This window comes from Gavia stellata, chromosome Z, assembly GCF_030936135.1.
Source record: "Gavia stellata isolate bGavSte3 chromosome Z, bGavSte3.hap2, whole genome shotgun sequence".
Lineage (NCBI taxonomy): Eukaryota > Metazoa > Chordata > Aves > Gaviiformes > Gaviidae > Gavia > Gavia stellata.
The window spans coordinates 57,738,182-57,759,061 of NC_082637.1; the positions used below are offsets into that span (position 1 = coordinate 57,738,182).

Genomic DNA, 20,880 nt, shown 5'->3' on the forward strand with positions numbered 1-20,880 from the left:
CACCCATCCTGGGCCAAAAATGATGGCCACCACCAGCATTCTGCCTACTGATACAGCCACTACATCACTAAGGGACTACACTACATCTCAGGGTACCCAGTGAAAAAGGGCACAGAGCTTCCTTTGCCCATGGCTTTGGGAAGCTTCCAGCTCCCTGTAAGACCATCATGCAGTAGCGGTTGGTGTTACCTTATCTGTCCTTTAGACTGTTGGCAACTCTCTAGCTAGTAGCAGATGAGGAAGAGGTCAGGAGTGTGCAGTGGTCCGGTTGTTTCCCTGTCTGGGCATCCAGCTGTAGTGTGAAGCAGCCACCATCTGTGATCATGGGCAGCCTCTGCCTCCATGTCCTCCCCTCCCTGCCCTTGCACACCTGTCTGCTCATTTGCCAGCCTGGGCTGGCAGTGTCACTGACTGCTACTGGCAATGTTCTACTTGCTGTTGACACCACCATGACATCTGTGTACTGTTCACTGGGTAAAAAAACCTGGCTGGATGACTGGGCCCAAAGAGTTGTGGTGAATGGAGTAAAATCCAGTTGGCGGGCAGTCACAAGTGGTGTTCCTCGGGACTCCATATTGGGGCCAGTTCTGTTTAATATCTTTATCAATGATCTGGATGAGGGGATTGAGTGCACCCTCAGCAAGTTTGCAGGTGACACCAAGTTGGGCGGGAGTGTTGATCTGCTTGAGGGCAGAAAGACTCTACAGAGGCATCGGGACAGGCTGGATTGATGGACTGAGGCCAATTGTATGAGGTTTAACAAGGCCAAGCGCCAAGTCCCACACTTGGGTCACAACAACCCTATGTAACACTACAGGCTTGGGGAAGAGTGTCTGGAAAGCTGCCCGGCAGAAAGGACCTGGGGGTGTTGGTTGACAGCCGGCTGAAGACGAGCCAGCAGTGTGCCCAGGTGGCCAAGAAGGCCAACGGCATCCTGGCCTGTATCAGAAATGGTGTAGCCAGCAGGAAGGAGTAGGGAAGTGATTGTCCCCCTGTACTCGGCACTGGAGAGGCTGCACCTCGAATCCTGTGTTCAGTTTTGGGCCCCTCACTACAAGAAGGACATTGAGGTGCTGGAGTGCATCCAGAGAAGGGCGATGAAGCTGGTGAGGGGTGTGGAGCACAAGTGTTATGAGGAGGGGTTGAGACAGCTGGGTTTGTTTATCCTGGAGAAGAGGAGGCTGAGGGGAGACCTTATTGCTCTCTACAGCTACATGAAAGGAGATTGTAGCAAGGTGGGTGTTGGTCTCTTTTCCCAAGTGACAAGTGATAGGACAAGAGGAAATGGTCTCAAGTTGCGCCAGGGGAGGTTTAGGGTGCATATTATGAAAAATTTCTTCACTGAAAGGGTTGTCAGGCATTGGAACGGGCTGCCCAGGGAGGTGGTTGAGTCACTGGCCCTGGAGGTTTTTAAAAGATGTGTGGATGAGGCACGTAGAGACACGGTTTAGTAGTGGATTTGGTAGTATTAGGTTAACAGTTGAACTCTATGATCTTAAGGATCTTTTCCAGCCTAAATGATTCCATGATTCTATGAGATATTTCTGTCTTTATCTCTGTGTAGGCTCTGGGCTGTATCCTGTACTTGCTGTGCTTTAGGCAACATCCTTTTGAAGACGGAGCTAAACTTCGCATTGTCAATGGGAAATACGTCGTCCCACAAAATGACACCCGCTATTCTGTGTTTCATGATCTCATCCGTAAGTTTACAATGTTACTTAATTTGGTGTCTTCATGGATAGTTTTTAATGTTGACAGTGTTGTATTACTGAGAGTTAAATTTTATTGACATGTGATGGAGGAAAAGGTTAACTGCAACAACTTCTTTTCTTCTTAAAAAATGTAATTAATTGTCAAAAAACTTGGAAATTTTAAATGAAACTTTCGGGTTTTAGTGCGGTTGTCTGTCTTGCTTAGAATCTGAATTAGTCCATAGGAATAACTAGTGTTTTGATTTGGTTTCTTTGAATTTGCTTTAGAAAATCTATTTTCTTCAAATTTCAGATAGATTACTGGAAACTTTAGAGTGCCAGAAATACATCTCCATCTCCAACATTATTACATATAAAGTTACTTTTGGGGTTATTAATTAACTGATCCTAAAGTATATTCTTTGAAATATTCTTAACGCTAAATGGTGTTTTTTCATGGATGCCTGTTGTGACAATGATATTTGTATATGGATTTAGTAGTGACTTCACTCTGTTCACGTGTTTGATTATTGCACTGCAGTCCACTGAAGAAATTATTAATCTCTGCTGGGAGAAAAGCTCTGAGGGGTATCTGTTGCATTGTCTGAATCTCCTTTTTTAGGCTCCACTTTGAAGGTGAACCCAGAGGAGAGATTGTCAATCACTGAACTTGTGAATCAACTGCAGGAGATTGCAGCAGCTAGGAATGTGAATCCTAAATCCCCCATCACAGAGGTAAAGATAAAGAGTATTGTTGATTACGTCTCCTTTCTTTCCTTTCTCTCTTCTCTTATCAAGTGAGTGTGAATTCAGTAACAGATGTCAGAGCAAGTCTCCTGTTCCTTAGTCTTTTGAAAATTTCACACTAGCTTGTTCTGAAATTCAGTTGAATTGGTCTGTATCACTTGTAGAATCTTTGAAAATATGCCTTTCACAGAATCAGAATCACAGAATCACTAAGGTTGGAAAAGACCTGTAAGATCATCAAGTCCAACCATTACAAAAAACACACACCACACCACACAAACAAAAAAAACCACACCACCATGCCCATCAAGCCACGTCCCACAATACCATGTCCACATGTTCCTTGAATACCTCCAGGGAGGGTGACTCCACCACCTCCCTGGGCAGTCTATTCCAGTGTGTTACCACTCTCTCAGTAAAGAAATTTTTCCTAATATCCAGTCTGAATCTCCCCTGCCCCAACTTGAGGCCATTTCCTCTTGTCCTGTCACTCTTCACTTGGGAGAAGAGACCAACACCCACCTCTCTGCAACCCCCTTTCAGGTAGTTGTAGAGAGCAATAAGGTCTCCCCTCGGCCTCCTCTTCTCCAGACTGAACAACCCCAGTTCCCTCAGCCCCTCCTCATAAGACTTGTGCTCCAGACCCCTCACCAGCTTCGTCGCCCTTCTCTGGACACACTCCAGTACCTCAATATCTTTCTTGTAGTGAGGGGCCCAAAACTGAACACAGTACTCAAGGTGCGGCCTCACCAGCGCTGAGTACAGGGGCACGATCACCTCCCTACTCCTGCTGGCCACATAGTTTCTGATACAGGCCAGGATGCCGTTGGCCTTCTTGGCCACCTGGGCACACTGCTTTTAAAGTACAGAGCCTGCATGACATTAAAGGAAACTAGTTGTAGTTCTTACTGCTTGTTGGAAAACTTCTCATGATCTTGGGTCATTCTTTAGTGCTTAGGTGCTCTGTTTGACATGCTGCATTTAATCATAATTAACTTGCACAGAAAAATCTAGTATACGAAGGCTCTGCCTACGCTAACTTGAAACCCACTTATGTGCCTTCTGTTGGAGGCTTAATTTGCACAATACGGCAAGTGAATCAATTGGTGTATCTTAACTTCCCAGCTTTCTCCTGAAGCTCAGCTTGCTTGTTCTCACCAAGTAAAGGTAATTTACAAAGTATAACAAGTTGGCTAAATTGGCAAGAAAATACTCATAGTGGGTATTAATCTCCTCAGCTTCTGGAACAAAATGGAGGCTATGGAAACAATGCTCAGCCTCGGACATCTGTGACTTCCATTTCACAGAGCTCCAAGCCTGCAGGACAGCTCAACAATATGTACAATGCAGGTAAGTGCAGAAAGAGGCACCGTCTTACTGTAAAACCAATTGCATATCTTTTAAGTGAAAAAATAATCACTTGGGAGTTTTAGACATTTTGCACAAGTACTAGCTATTTTGCATTTTTATCACTGTTGCTAACCTTGTTTTATTTTTCACAGGGTTTGTTTGTATGCTGATACATGCAAATGTGAATTTCTCAAGTTCATTGCTGGGCAAGATAAAATTTGATTTCCTATGTAAAATAATTGAAACTAAAATGCATTGTTGACCTGTAGAGGTGGGAGAGTTGAAATAAGTGAATTAAAAGTTGATGAAAGTGACGGGTACAATAAGCAATAATGTTCTTAAGAACACGAGCTGTAGAGAAAGTAGTCTTTAGGTTATGCAAACAAACAAAAAGGGCTTATTTTAAACCCAAAACTTACCAATTGAATGAGGCAATCATATTTGAAAGTGTCTTGTGTAAAGAGGAGAATTTAAAAGGAGTTTAAATCTAAACTGTTAAAAATCTTGTCAGAAGTGCTGTATTTTAATTGAAGCCTTGTTACTTTGTGGCAGAAGTTACTAAAATCAATACCTATCCTGAGTTTGTGCACAATATTGGATCTTTGGTGTAAGAAAGTGACAGTTGTCTTTACTTTCCAGGAAGAACTACTTAACAGCAGATATGTTAAAACTGAAAAAGATAGCAGTCATTCTGTGGCTTTTGGTATAACATCATGCTAAAATGGGCTTGTTGGTGTCTAACAGTTGAGGTAGTCCAATAAAGAAATGCAGAAGCAGTTTCAGGGATTTTGACTATGGACCACAGTAGTTCATTAATGCTAAGGAGTCACTGACCTGACATGCATTTATTTTAGCCTGCGAAAAGCCTGTATGAGGAAGAAATACTTCCCATAAGCATCTGGGGTCCAACTCTCACTCCTCTTCTCCCCTGAAAAAGACTTTTGACCCCCTGTGATAGTTTGAAGCGCATCTGACAGTGATCATAGTCTACAACTATTTAGTTTTGTCACTTCCAAAAGACTCATGTCTGACAGCCTCAAAGGGAAAAAGCAGCAGCCTAAACTCAGTTTATTGGCTATCCAGTCGGTACTTTGAAATAGCCATTCAGCCCAGCTAAATATGGGAGGATTGGGCAGGGAGGACTTCAGGAGATGGTTGCACCATAGGACATCAGTGGTGAGGAGAAGGAGTTGTGGTACCATCTGAGGAAAAACAGTAGTTGGACTAGCAGTACTAAATTTAGTCAACCAAAACACATCTCCAAAATGACACAATTAAAAGTGGACATACCTATTCTGTAAAAATAGATATTCCAGAGTTCATTCAGTTGAAAATACTTGCTCTTAATATAGTAAAGGAAATTAGAAGCTTGATAGGCTTATTTACATCTAATTTTTATTAAAAGGCAATTTCTGTACCCATCTTATGTCATATGTGAATATGGAACGTTTCAATTAATGTAGAAGATATCAAGGGAATATTTCACGCTATATCGGTTTTCCTTCCAGCTTGATATTTCTTGCTTGATATTACTTATGTTGAATTGCCAATGAGACAAAGGGTATTAATGTTCCAGGGAAACTTTTAAAATTGGGTAATATTTATTGCAGTAAAGTTATCTGTATACCAATTTCTGTAGAAGAATCCAGCTTCCTAATAGGATTATAATCAAAAGGCTGTCTGGCCATCTATTTCGTGCAAGAATGAGTACTGTTTGTTGTATACGGTCGTATTAATAGGGATGTTTTGCTGGGATGCTGTGCTAGCTGGGATGTCATGCTTAAAAAGTAACTTAATTATGCCAGCTGCTTTTGAAGCCCTGCATTAAAATGTGTCTACTGGGGGTGCTTAAGTAGATTTGCTAATGATAAGCTGCATTTTAAGAGACTGATACTAAAAAAAGACGGTATTTTGCTGCAGTGGCAATATGAAATATATGCTTTACTTCCAGAATTTTTTTACCTTGTTTTCTCTTAAATGCAAACAGGCAATTAAACAACGTGTTAAGTAGTTTGCTAGTACCTCCTGACTGCAGGATGTACTATTTTTTGCATAGGTCATAGTTAAGGAGAACTTTAGAACTGTGAGCCTTACAGCAAGGCATAGCCTGTATGTGCATTCACTTCCAGCTTTGTAGGCAACTTGCTTTAGGATGGAGCGCATTCCAGGATATGACTTAAAGCACAATTATTTTTATTCAACTACTCTAGGCCTGACCGTTGCGGAATGTGACCAGACTTATGGAGGGTTCTTTGATATTCTGAGGGGTGGAACAGAGCGATTTTTCACTAATATTAAGGATACATCTTCTAAAGTTATCCAGTCTGTGGCCAAGTGAGTAAAAAAAAAAAAATTTAAAATTGTGGTGGTAAGAGTTCTAAATGAAGGGTCAGGAGCTTACATCCTGAAATGATCAAATTCAGCCTACTTTTCCAAGTATGAGCTCTAATAACTGGTAGCTAGCCCTGATATTTTGTGAATGGTATTAATAAGAAGTTACTTTAGCAATCATATACTAGAAATGAGAATGTTAGGGGCAAAAACCTGTCCACAAGTACTACTTTCCCTGCTGGTTTTTTAGATATGGAAAGCTTGGGAGAGATGAGCCAGGTGGGGGCTGGAGCAGGGTGGAGAGTTACGGACTAGGACTATCATGGTTCCGAATGAATTAATTGAATTAGTAGATAGGGCATCCATGAATAAGAGAGGAAGAAAAAAAGATGGAGTGGTGAAAGGTACAAATAAAGGGAATGGAGGTGAGAAGAAAAACTGCAGGGAAATAGTGTATGAACTTTTCCGTCCAGTTTAGTTTTCAGGTAGAATCCTGTGCCCTCAAGGCACAGTGAGAAGATCTGCACTGTATGTCTCCTTTGCCCTGCATTCCATGGAAGAATACTCCCCTGTTTTGATGTGTGTGTTCTCAGATACCTAGTGTGTGATTATTTTATTTCTAATCAGATTTTCAGTCCCATTACAAATGTTTCTAGTACCTCTATATGATCAATATTAATCAATCTGTATGATTTATGTTTTTAACTCTCAATAAAATTTTATGCAGTGTAAAAGTTTTTTTTCTTCTAGGAGGAGCAGGTAAGTCACTACTGAATACCATGACTGAACTAGAGCCTCCTGAGGAATACTGAACCTTGTCCCTCACTGTAGGGTTTATGGCCCTTTAATTGGGTACTGTGCTATGGCTTGTGAAGTCTATTGCTTACAACATGTTTTTCTGTCACTGAGTGTAATTTGCATGTAATGCTGCTCTAAAAATCTTTGTAATGATCAGATAAGTTAGATCTGTAGATCTTGCACCTCTTTAGCCACTTCAGGTGGGTTTTTAGCTGTTTGCTCTTACACTTAGTCTGCTTAAGCTTCCTATGTGTGGCTTAGAAAGGCCGGGGCCTCTATTTGTTAAAGGTCGCGAAAGCTATGCACCTTTGGTGCTTTCTACCTTAAGCTTTCTACCGAAGAAATTCGTACAGTAGCATCAAACTTTTCACCTGGGGACAGCACACTGACTCCAGAGAAGACAGGGAGGTGTACAAGAGTAATGAACTGTTGCAGGATGAAAAGCGGTGACTTGTTAGCAGCTTAGCATAATTGTAGGAATTCCATGTATGAAGTAATATGATGAGCTACAACTTTTAAGCAACTGCTCTCTGTTTTATTTCTTTGGCATGTGCTGTCTTGCAGGTCTCTTGTCTTTTTCTCCTTGTACCTGCTACCTTCTGCGGAATTGATCTTCCCCTCCCCTCCTCTTCAGTCTTACTTCTGTTCCTTTTGTGGTATCTTGTTAAATGAAATTTACTGTGTGGTAAAACATGGATATATTCTGCAGATTCCTTGCCTTAAACAGCTCTACTGTTTATAAATGCGAAGGTACTTAATACCTTGTCTTAAATTCTGCCGGTTTTGTGTAGATCTGAATGTTGCAGCTGAGAGACTACTTTTCTTCCTTTGACAGATAAATTCTTCTGTACCTTTGACAAAGTTATAAGCCCTACTTTCCTATGCCTGTGTTCCTGTATTGGATCTTACTCTGATACTATATTTTGATTGTACATTACATGCTGCTGAAGTACTGCTGCACGTCACTTTCTTGTGCTCTCTTCTCCACATGACTTTCTCTTCCTGCTGTTGCTCTTCCTTAAAGGCTACTGGAAATTTAATCACTTTTTTAATCTTGTGCCATTTTCTGCATTTCTAGTGGTGGATTAGGCCTGTCTAAAATTGACTTTTTAATATGGCATGGCTTATGCTGTGCCAGCACCTTATTTTTATTGCTTTTAACACGTGTGTAGGGGGTTTTCCTTTGTGTGATTTCCTTTGGTTCCATAATGAGTGTAGTGTACAAGGAATAAAACAGTAATTGTACATCCAACCACATCTGCAGAGCTCATCTGGCAGCTTCTGAAATACAGGACAGCAAGTACTTCCTGTCTGAAAAGATGCTGTTCAGCTCACCAATTGTTTAGATTATGGTGACTGCCCAAAGTAAGTCTTGCATCTATCTACTGTGCTACTTCTGAATTGCTAGTTAGTGTTCTGTGGCTGAACTATACACTTGACACTTTAGTTAGAATCCCTTTTTTGACAAAAATGGGAAAGTATGATTGAGATGGAACTTGCGGCTTTAGAGTCCTGCACAGAGCCTCATGGCAGGATCATTTATGCCTTAAATTTGTGTGAAACATAAGGAATCCTGTTGGAATCCTGTAAACTGCTTCAAGCTTTATCTGGCATGACTATTTTATGGTAGTGTTTAAGCCTCTGTCAGGAATGCAAGTGCTGTTGGAGACATTTTAGTTGTCTTGTGGAACTTACTAAATATTAGTCAAAGAAAAGCTCTTTACTTTTGTGGTTTATTTGTATTAATTACAGAAAGTCATATGTAGATATTTACTAGGATTGAGTAGCTTGTGAATGTAATTTTTTGACCTGGTTTTGGTTTGTAGCTTTTAATGGGTGGTAGTATTATAACACCCAAATTAGATCAATGAGCCATAGGCCCTTTCCAGCTCATGGGCTATGCAGCTCTTCCATGGGCTGTGATGATTTGACAGAGGATTGTCAGACAATGCATGGTAAGTCCCAAGCTTCGTGATGAGTCCCTCACAGATGTTTTGGACTAGGCTGATTGATTAAGTGTTTATATTTAGGTGACTTGTGCACATCACCTTTGACAGAGCATGTGAGACTCAGTTTTTTGTTTAAGCTCTGCATTAACATAAACCTTGGTTTTGTGGAGGACCCTCTGTCTTCATACAACTGCCTCTTCGTTTTCTTGTGTTATCTGGGTGAATTTGGTCATTGGGTTGGGAAGTGAAAGAAGAGGAGGGAATGCACCAAGTATGTAATTTTGCTAGTGAGAACCTGTTACTTCAATACTTACTTTCCAGATCGTATTTAATCAATACTGAAAGAGAAACTCTTTCCGCTTGTAATTTGCCAATATTCTTTAGTGGCCCTTACTGCTCGAATTTTCATTCCTTGGTAAGTCTGTCATGTATTTCGAATCTTCACTGTTTTTAACAGTTCACTGAAATGGCGAAACATGAATTAACGTGGGTGATACTTAATGTTATGCAGGACCTAAGATAATCCTGGGTTCTTTAGCCTTTAACATTCTTAGCATTTAACATTCACTGTGCTGCTGAGAGTCTCACTACTGGGCTTGTGCATTCTTGAACTATTTATGCTTTAACCAAGCTGAAGTGTTAATTCTTTGTGTGCATCTACTATAGAATATACCTGTTTCTGTCATGGTCATTTTCCGCCTTTACAAGCTTGTGTTGTGGCTACAGCTGATAGCACGAGGGAAGTGAGAATACCTCTTCTACTGTTGCATCCTTGATTGATTGCCTTTCCAAAACTCTTCAGCCAACATGAGAAGCAGACATTTTGGACAAACTAAAGTGTCGCTTCCTTGTTGTGCATTTTCCTCACCACACGTAAGCACTCATCGTGTTTGAGTCTGTCATCTCATTAAATAGGCGCTCTCCTTCCTACTTATCATTGCTTTTTTATTTCCTTTATCTGCAGACAGTGTTCTTTCTCACCAAATCCAAACTACAGAGTTAGCATTTTGTAGTCGCTACAAGAAAGTTAATTTTTTTCTTCTGTCCCATAGCTGCCTTTATCTTAGTTCGAATTTTGGTCTCTTCTTTATCAGTTATTAGGATAAACTCTGAAAACAAAACCATATGTCACAGGCTACTAAGAACAGGAGGGTGAATGAGGGTGATCTTGATTGTCCTCCAGGCCACCTCACTTGCAGGTGTTGCAGTCTCTCTTGCAGATTCAGGTCAGGCAGAAGCAGTTTGTAGCTACATGGGAGAGAACAGAGAGCAACTGAGGTTCAGCCTTCTATTGATACAAAGTGACCTAAAAGAAAGTACTAGGGTGTATACAAACTCGGAGCAGATAGACACTGCTCTCAAGGGGCCTGATATGGCAGAGGAGTGTCTGCATAGAAGGGAACTTTTTTCCAGCAGATGTACCTGTGTGAGCCTGACAGCTCAGTCTGCAGCTGTGCAGCATTAACATATGTCTGTTTAGCTTGTCCATCTCTTGCTTGTGACACTGCTGTGCCCTTGACCAGCTTTTATGCTTATTGAGGTCTGCATCTACACAGGTTACAGATGCCCTGCCAAAAAACATATACAAATCTTTTTAAGTATCTAGTCTTCACTGGTATTGAAAGCAGCATGCAAAACTTATGATCAGTCTTGTTTTCCGTTGTCAGAACAGTCTCTTTCACTAAAGAGATTATGGTCTAGTAATCTAGGGAACAATTAGCTGCCTTTTATTGCTAGCTTTGCTTCTAAGGTAATTTTTTTCTGGTTTGATGGTGCATTAATGCTTTATTTCATGGATCTTTGTGTTGCACTAAGTAGTTGAATGATTAATTCAGTTTCATCAAGCAAAATGCAGTGGGAACAGATTGATGTGAATAAATGATGGTGCTTAGCTAATGAATAGCTGGTTTTCTACTCTTGTGTAGAGATGTCTGGAGGAAGATTGTGTAGTGTTAGAGCATTATTTAACTAAAGATAATGGTTTGTGTGCTCACATTGTAGCTGTGCTGGTTAGTCTGTCATTCTTTATTCTTTCCCATCTTCAGCAGTTAGTAACACAAGGTAACTATGCACCGTTGTAGAATTTTGTGCTGTATGCTAAATAATTTATTTTGTGAATTTAGTTGTTAATTTTAATTTGGTTTTAATTTGCTGGAATGATTTTTTTTGTTTAATATTAGTTATGGTCTTTAAGTGCAGCTGTCCTCTGGCAAGATTAATAATGCCAACCATTTACACAGTGAAAGCTTTTTAACATCTAATTAAAACTTACAATTTTTTTTAGGTATTTATTCTGCAAAATGAGAATTCATATCTTATTTGCTACATTTCCCACTATACTTCTCTCTAAAAAGCCTTGAAGTAGCCTGATATTATCAGAAAAGTGACTAAATATTGCTGCCATGACATACTTTCCTACTTAGTTAGAGTCTTAAAAAGCACACTGAGTTTACCTATGGATCACAAGCCAGAGAAATCCTTTATTCAGGCTCTTGATTTGTTTGCATGTTCTTCTCCTCTTACCACCTGCCAGCAACATCATTATGTCAATGAAATTTCTGCTGTTAACAACGTGAAAGGAAAGACCTTATTCCTGATGTTTAGTTACAGGGTTATATCTTGAAATATGTAGGGATGCTTACCACTGTGAAGAATATGCATTTTTTCACCTTCCTGCTATTTAAAGCAATCTCAGTTACCAGTCTGACATGAAACACTCCACTAAAAGCAGAGTACCTTGTGTTCAAGCCTTACTACTGAAATAGCTCTGAAATCTTCAGAACAAAGTTCAAGAAATAGTAATTCAAGAACAAGGTCACATGTTCTAGGAGGCTTGTGTTGATTTTGCAGTTTAGCAGCTACATTTTAATTAAGACAGCACAAACATTCTGGAGCTTTTTCACTTGTAACAGGCATACAGATTTTTTTCCTGCAAAACAGCAAGCTTGAGCTGGCTGTGCTCTGTTGTTGACACACCAAGCTGCACTTTTTCAGCAATGTGTGTATGGTGAGATCCATGCTCCTAATGTTGCATTTTAATTTAGACAAATGTAAAAAGCAAAGCTGAATTGAGTGGTGTTGCTAGTAAGAAGTCAATATCTGAAACTGCTCCCAAAGGAATGGGTGCGAGGACTGTCATTTTTTGCTGTTAATGTGCTTCTGCTTGTGCTTCTGTTTCAAGTTGCTGCTTAACCTCAGTGTTATAGCATTGAACAGATAGTTCTTAGACTATTGTATAAGGTGCTTCTTTATCTTGCTATCAAAAGAATTGGTATTATTAGAATGATCTGCATGTTTTGTTGAAGCTGGTAAGTGTAAGCAACAAATAACATTTGACACTTCTCAATGGTATAAAGGACTATGCTCATGACTAATTTTAGTAAGAAATCATGATTAGCTCTAAAAGTAAATTTCTGCCTTAATTAGTTTGGTTGCAGCAGTGTTACCACTTGACCTACATGAAGTTAGCTCCTTCCAAAGGTGCAAAGAATTTTGAAATAGTGTTTATTTGGCCATTTTGTCTACCTCCTTATGCAAGATTTTTCAAGGCTGAGTTTTTTAGTGCTTTGTCTAGTGAGACTCTGAAACTTCCTTGTGGTGATTTCAATTTCTCTTGAGACCTTGTACCATTGTTGTTGTTAGGACACTGATTATACCATTCCGCATAAATACTGTTTAATGTCCTTGCTTTCAGAACAGTTGTTCTTGCCTTATCTAAAATCCCACTCCCAACCCTTGTAAATGCAATAATCTTTTAATCAATCTCCCCAGCCTCCTTCATGTTTACTAGCAAACAGTAAGGAATCAAAGCATAACGTTGTCTCTTGATGTTTCAAACTTTGACTGCCATATCCTAGGTCTGCTCTTTCAAGCAATGTCTTGAAACTTTGTAGTGATAGAAAAGCATTGCTTTGATAGTGCCTCTGCATTACTTAAACGTGCATCATAGTGTTGTGATGACATTTTGGTATTCTGGAGGTAATATGCTACTGACTTATTTAAGTTAGGGATGTCCAAACCCAATTCTATAGGTGAGGTTTGTTCTTATGTTGCTGATCAGGAGTGCAGACCTATGTGATTATACTCAAGGGTGTTGGTCTGTGCTGGGGCTTTTCAGTGTTTTTCTCAAGGTTTTTTGTCCTGCTACATAGCAGATACCCTAGAAACAAAAAAATAATAGTGGTATTAAAATAGTAAATTATTGGCATAATGTGGGTGATTAGATAGAGATGAAGGGAGTGGGTCTACATACAAAAAAAACCCACTGGGAGATTATTTTTCAAAAAGGCTGCTTTTTAAAACTGCACAACTATGAGGAAGAGATGAGTAATGATTAATGCCTTGCTCACTGTGGGAGTTTTGGAAGTGAATTTTTTGAGGAATGATTTAAATTAAAGAGATTCAGGTACCCTCTATTCATATGGGATCCAGGAATTGGGCAGCATGGCCATCTGGGCCAGATAGTAACATGCCATAGTTACATCATTTAAAATGTAATGTTTCAACAAATGGTCTTTGTTTTAAGCATTATGATGCCATTAAAGATGTTGATGCATGTTCATTAGGCTTTCAAACTGATACCTACAATGAACGTTTCTCAGTAAGAGCAGGGGCTAGAGGAATGAGTTAAACATTGAAGGCATCTGTACAAAATCCCTGGAGATGGTTTTGTTGCAACTGATGTAAATGAGTAACTCTTCAAATACAATATCTATTCTGAAAACCTTGAAGTGTGAGTTAACAAGCCTCAAATGGAAGAAATGAAACACTATTCATGGTGGTGGGTGTAGCCTGAGAGACCTGGGTTTTACACTTATGGCTTGAAGGGTTCTACTTCCCAGTATTAACTACAATGTGTTCTGTTTCAGTTATGCAAAAGGCGACTTGGATATATCGTACATCACTTCCAGAATTGCTGGTATGATAGCTATGACTGTCTTAAGAATAATTTCTGATTGTTCTTAATATATGAAAAAAGTGAATACTTCACCTGGTGTTTGTTGTTCTGTCTTCAGTGATGTCCTTTCCAGCTGAAGGTGTAGAATCTGCCATCAAAAATAACATAGAAGATGTGCGGTTATGTCTGGATTCTAAACATCCTGGCCACTATGCTGTGTACAATCTCTCTCCAAGAACATACAGGCCTTCAAGATTCCATAATAGGGTGTGTATAGCTTTTGTGTATTTCTGTAAGAGGTCTTTCAACACAATGTCTTGATTATACCTTAGGTTTTTATTGTGAAATATGTTAAAGTAGGCTGCATAATCAAAAAGATCACAGAAGAATAAGTATAAACATAATGTCAAGAGTTACCTATATTCTGCTTGTCTTTGCTTTCAGTCCAAACTTAACTGATTAAAGACTAATCTTTAATCTTACTGACTAAAGTCTCTGTTTCCTAGGCTAGTGATATCTTTGAAAACATGTGCAGGTACCTTACATGTTTCAGATTTAAATGGAGAATACTTAACATAATTACAAATCTTACTAAAATTTCATTCTTTACTACATTCAGATGTTTTCCTTTACCAAAGGTAGTACTCCTTTGACTGATTTGCACAACCTGCTTACTGGACTTTCTCCTTGTCCCACTGCATACCATTTGACTCCCATATGGCTCAGCCCTAGCTGACTGCTTGTTGCTATTGCCTGAAATATTGATATAGCTTCGCTGAGCCTCCATTAACCTTTCTGGCTATTTCTCTGATACTAAAAAGAAGACATTTGCCTAATTCAGTAACAAGGTAGCGAGGACAACTTGTTAGGTGCTGAGATACTGGACTTCAGTGTCTGCTGCTAAACACACCTCAACTGTCTTGTAAGTAGCTCAGCAGTAGAGACTGTTGCTATGTTGTGAGTTGTCTAGCACTGGCCACGTCAGACCTCACCTAAACAGTCTGTAGGGATGATGCCCCTTCCCCAGAATACTGACTGCCCAGAGGAGAGTCTAGAAGCATTTTTTTTTACAGGAAACCCCTTTTGGGCCTTATCCTGCAGAGCCATCCTTAGCTCACTTAGCTCACTCAGTTATCCAAGCTCGCTTAAACTGAGAGGCTGAGGTATGTTTAATGTAGTCTATCTAGTGCTTGTCACTTCCTTCCGTTTGTTTCCTTGTGAACTTGTAGACAAGTATTGTCACACCTGAAAAAACAATTACTGCCTCTTTGGAGGCAATCAACTTTATCTGCATCTGGTTCAGTATGAGGTTCAGGCAAAGACTGTTCAACATGGGAGGCAAAGCTTAATCATGCAGGAAACCTCCTGCATGATTATTTGGAGCAGGTACCTCAAAGTAAAATCTTCAGCAGTGCTTTTTAGCACTAGATTGCTGGAAAGTCCACTGTGGCTGACATAGTGAACTGATTTATTCCTCATCCTACAAAGCTATCAATCTCTGTTTATGGAATGATAAATTCTGTGACTGGGAAATTGTTTACCCTGGGGATGTTTTTTTGGTTATGCAAGTCTGAGGTGCCTATAGATTGATATTCCTGATGTATTGGTACTGTGAATGGTAGTATGAATGCAACTAAATCTCAGAGTGATCTGGAACTCTTCTGGCCTACATTTATCTTTCTGACATCCATTTTGCCTTATGATCTGTTTTGCTGGAAAGTAATAGTAGGTCATCACTTGTCAAAACATTGTAGGCTCCTGCCCACTTTATTGGTTGGGAGTATTTAGGAAGTTTCTACAAAACATTGTCTTCTGTTTAAAAACAAAAAAAGGCAGCTATTTTACTTGGAAAACAAACTCTTTAAATACATAGGGGAAACATTCCCTGTCTGTCTTTGAAATCCAGATGCACGATGAGCAATACTGACTGAGTTAACTTCATATTCAGTGCTGGGTGAGAGCAGCCATGTAGGAAGCTAAGGAAGCTTAGTTTTTCTTTAGTGCCTGCAAAAGATAATTATGGCAAACCTTAAACTTGATCACAGGAAAACAGCTTCTGAAATTCTTAATTCTGACACTTTGCGTAGTATTTATGAAATTATATATTCTAGCTTTCTTGGTGTGTGCTATCTATATGGAACTTTTACAAGTTTCTTTAGCCTTGGTTAAAGTTAATGGTAGTTTTGAAGTCTTCTCTGCTAGTTTTGAGGCCTACTTGGTATAGGTTGCTCAGAGGTTGTGCACTCTTTATCATTCTGCTAATGATCAGAATATTTTGAGCTTAAAACATAGCCAAAGGAAAAGAAGGTAATGTTGTGTCGTATGCATCTTGTAATAAAATTAGTATTTGAGCAGAAGGTAAATGGTAAATCATAAAGTCAGTTCTTTTTGCTTTTTGGAATACACCTGCTTTTCTAGACCATTTTCTGTTTTTTAGCTGTAATGCTGCAATATGATTCCTTCAGTGCTGTTGTAATAGTTGAGATGTACTGAAGCCCACATTGAATCATGTGGTGAACAGGAATATAAAGGACTGCTTGCCTTAGCTTTTATTCGTTCAGTGGTGACTTTGCATAAGCTTTCACTAACAAAATAATGTTCAATTTAAATCTCTGGCAAAGTGACACTTTCTGAAACTACTCTCTTTTTCAATTAAAATACTAGAATACAGCGAAAAGCTGTAGAACACTTTGTATGTCAGACTGTTTCTTTCAGCCTTTTTTCCTGAGCTTGGCACAAAACCAATCTCATGAAGAGATTTTTGTGATACTCAGTTCAGGTAACTCATCTCAGAGTAACCCTTCAACTCTTTTTATCTGGGTCAGAAAACATGGTGGTGATAGCAAAACTTGGTCTTCCACATTCAGCAATTGTGGTCCTGGCTAAAAAGAGATAGAAAAAGCTTGCTTTGTAAGTTGTTCCCTTAATCCTGGCAGAACATCTACTCTTCAGGTGTTGCAGGTGCTCAAGGAGCAGGTTTCATATACTGCATTCTTACTGGACACCTGATTTTAAGAATATAGACTCTCAGCAGTGAAGCTGATTATTTGGTAGTGCTTTGTAGGACTAATTGCAGAAGGAATGTTACTTAACTGTTGAGGCTTTTTGAATAAAGGACACATGTAAAAGCAAACCAAGTCTTTCTGGGTTTTTTCTTAAGAATTATGTGCACAAATCAAGTTGAAAGCTGTTTAAAATTTCACGTAGTAATCTTAGTTGCTTCTAGTGCAGCAGATTGTAGACAGGACTGGACTTTTATTGCATTTTATCCTATCAAGTGGAGCTTACACTGTTTGAGACTACTGTTCTTGAGCATCTTGCTTAATTTCTACGTGAAGGTGGCATTAAAGTGTAAAATTGCCTCTTATATACACAGCTTATGCTATGCAAATGTATGCAACTATGTAATCTCATTTCTCATCTCTGCTGTTTCTCTCACTACAGGTTTCTGAATGTGGCTGGCCAGCAAGACGAGCACCAAATCTTCAGAATCTTTATAGCATATGCAAGAACATGCATTTATGGCTGAAACAAGACCAGAAAAATGTTTGCATTGTGCACTGCCTGGTAAGAAACTGGTTTAAGTCTGAAGTGCTTTGCTTAATCTAGCTTTAAATTGTGAATGACAATACTAATATCCACTCAGTTTGTATTACTGGCTTTCTTTACTGTGAGGACTGGGGACAATTCCATCCTGCTATGTCTTTAGGAAAGTTACTTGCATAAATTTTTCTCCTTAGGCAAATTAGTAGGATGTTGTAGCCCTTACTTGCATGTAGCATGGAAGGCAATATATAGGAGGGAGTAAGGCAAAGTAGCCTTTGGCAGAAAGAATCTGCTCTACTATATCAGTGTTTGCTCTATTTATTGTTCATGTTTTCTGAGTGACAGATGGGTGTACACTGCATTTCCCACTACAGTCCATGTGGAATGTAATCTGTATCCTTATGACTGTGAGACTTTTGGTGGAACTTGCTTTTGCTGGCAGCAGATTGCTGTGTAACTACCACTGTTCTCTAATATATCATTAACCTTGATATAACCCAAAAAAGCAACAAAACTCTCGATAAAGAGTCACCTCATGTCAAACACGGAGGGGGAAATGAATTTAAAGAATAGTTACTACGTTCAAGATCTGAAAACATGAGGTTACTGTTATGTTTGTGTAAGAATTGCATGCAAAATTTTGACATTCTTATTTTCCTGCACCGTAGAAAGAGAAACATGACCGTTCTTACAGTGCTTATGATGCTGCTGGAAAGCATTCATAACCAGTTCTTTGGTATGGTATAGTAGTCTATATGGAATATCACTATCAGAATCTAAAAGAGGATTTGCTAATCTGGCAAAGTGTACTTCCTTAAATATTCTTTTGCAAGGAAAAAATCAGTTAATGCCAGCTCCTGAAAACCGATGGGATTTTCAGTGTTGCTATGAGGTTAGGAATCTAATTCTACATTAAAGTGATACTTACAGTATCTCAGTATCACATGATTGCTGGTCAAGTAGGTAAGAAGCAGGTGTGATGAATTAGCACCAGTTTTGGTAGCATCTTTTCCTTGAAGTGTTCCCTTTAAGATACCTAACTCATTCCTTTTCCTCAGTTGTGAGGGAAGCTTGTATAAATATGGCTGGATGCCAGATGTGATGTGAAGACTGTACACCAGAACTACTCGAAATCAATGATAGCTGCAATATGTGTCTTGGATGCATCTAGCTGGAAATTTTTGTAGATTTAAAAGCTAGGAAATCGAGGTTGAAAAGAATGCTTTATCTGGTAGAGATAGAATGTTTTAGTCTACACTTTCTTGGACAACAAAGCGTGAGAGTTGCTTCTTGTAAAGATGAAACTTCCTCTAGGTGGCCAGGATTCAGAACCAGGTAGGTCTTTCTGGTCTTCTGATCTTTACTGTAGAGGTTTGCAATAATGCAGTGAATTGTTAAATTTTTATATTGTAATTTGAGTGATCCAGATGAGAACAAGCAGTTGAAAATAAGGTTTAAATGGCAGCTCCCCATTTCAGCTGTAGTTAAGTCTTTCTGGACTGGCAATGACTGGGATCTGTTTTTAACTGGCATCCTGTTGTGTTGATATCACAAGACTGTAGCACATATGCCAGAGTCTGGAGTAACTCCTGGACATCTGCAGTAACGCTTTGCTCTGTGTAATTATTTGGGGCCATGCAGTGATGGTCATCCTTGAAAACTTGCACAGCTTTAAGAAGGTGTGAGTACAAGATCATCTTGGTGGAACTTAATGGCAAAGAGACTTGCAACTGGATATGCTGCAGCCTTTTAAGTGTTCCTTCAGATAGCTGTATTTGAGTTGTGTTTAAATGAACCAAGTTAAGATACACACACTAGGAAAAGTTATGCTTAGCTCTTTTTACGAAGGTTATTTCTTTTCAAAATGGTTAGACACAAAACTCCTCTATCTAACTTTTTGAGGCTTTGGGACAAAACTTATGCTCAAAATCGAGTTTTTTCCAATAATTGTTTTTTATTGCTGCCTTGATAATTGTTTATGTCTGAGGATTATTTATTTTTGTAGCTGAGATCCATAATCCTTGTAAAACATTAAAGGAAAAACTGAAATTCTCACTGTCTCATCTCCGTATGGGCGTGTTTCCTTTGCTCCCATTCTGCAACTCACCAAGCTTCTTACTGAAGTGCAAGGTTCTGTCATTGGATTTGTTTATTAATGAATAAGATATTCTTTATTTTGAATGCTGTATTTCTGGTTGTAAAGTGGTCTTTAAAGTGTTGTAAAGTTGTCCTCTGACTTTATGCCACAGTTGCAAATGGTTTGCTGTGACTTGCTTGCTGATGTCTTTGTACAATGATTTTTCTCCCCTCGGTGTGGTACTTTAATTTGGAAGTGGCTTTGTAATGCAAGTGTATGGAGGTCTCTGCTTGTCCTGCTGATCAGTGTTGTTTCATTCTTCCTTTGTATTCATTAATGTTTTGTCCTAAGTGTAGGCATCTCAGGGTAAGGACCATGTTTTTGCTACATCTGTGTGAAATTTAACTGAAAGGCAGGGTCCAGCCCATAGAATCATGACTAGTTTAATCACTTCTAGAAATCATTGGGCTTGCTAGTTACACCAGCAGTAATGATACTGATTTGCTGAACGGCTCTTTAAAGATATGGCTCTTACGGTGCTGCCAGACCTTCTTTTCATTGATCTAAGTAATGGTTAGAATAGAAGCCTGGCTTTGAAGGAAATGCCTAGTAAAATAAATTGAGGAAAAACATTCCCTTCTTCCACACTTTCATACTCATATGCCAAATGACTACAAAAAAATCTGTTCCGTGTTGCTAGCAAAAAAACTTGAAGGTCCTGTTCTGTCAACCATTACCTATTCTGAATCTTCAGTCTTTTATAATGTAGGGATGAACCTGGGATGTGTGTAGCCATGGTCCCTGCAGAAAGAGGTTCAGTGTTTTCATTTCCTTCTCTTAGTACCATGGCAAGCTATTAATCTCAAGCAGTTTAGTCAGAAGACTAAAGAGTTTAGTGTAGCCTAGTTCTTCCGAATCTTAGGACTTCTCTTGTAGGAGAAGTCCATGTTGTTAGCCAAAAATAGCACTGAACTGGGTTTTCAGGTAGCAGCCGGGAAACAAACTTAAAAATGGGTATTGGTGATAGTAAAGTGATGAACGTTACCTGAAAATTTCAAACAGGGTTAAGCTAAAGCAATTAGTCACATTTGACCAAACAGATAATACGTAGCATCTTTTTGTATTGTGTGGAAATCAAATGAAAACATTCCACATTCAGATACAAACTTCAAATCTAATGATCACACTAGACCTTGTTCTTGATTACATTAAATAAGGAGACAGCATGTTCTTTAGTAACTTCTGTAATGCTTTTCCCACACTGTTTAACAAAGACACAATTCTTTTTGTAGGATGGAAGAGCAGCATCTGCTGTTGTAGTTTGTTCTTTTCTGTGTTTCTGTCGTCTCTTCACTACTGCTGAAGCTGCAGTTTATATGTTCAGTATGAAACGCTGTCCTCCTGGCATTTGGCCTTCTCATAAAAGGTATGGTATCAGTCTGTTTGTAGAGTACTGTTGAAGCAAGTAGTTATGCAATTGTGAATATGCTACTA

The 20,880-nt window shown here is 39.2% G+C and overlaps 1 protein-coding gene across 1 annotated transcript in view; it reads left to right on the forward strand.

The window, feature by feature from the left end:
* The window catches only part of GAK (cyclin G associated kinase), a 76,834-nt gene that overhangs the window by 28,021 nt on the left and 27,933 nt on the right, over positions 1–20,880 (forward strand). Inside the window, exons 8-15 of the mRNA XM_059833226.1 lie at positions 1,565–1,700; positions 2,314–2,426; positions 3,677–3,788; positions 5,999–6,122; positions 13,735–13,784; positions 13,882–14,030; positions 17,208–17,330; positions 20,679–20,812. Of these exons, the coding sequence (XP_059689209.1) occupies positions 1,565–1,700; positions 2,314–2,426; positions 3,677–3,788; positions 5,999–6,122; positions 13,735–13,784; positions 13,882–14,030; positions 17,208–17,330; positions 20,679–20,812 (941 nt within the window). The remainder of the gene's footprint in view (positions 1–1,564; positions 1,701–2,313; positions 2,427–3,676; positions 3,789–5,998; positions 6,123–13,734; positions 13,785–13,881; positions 14,031–17,207; positions 17,331–20,678; positions 20,813–20,880) is intronic.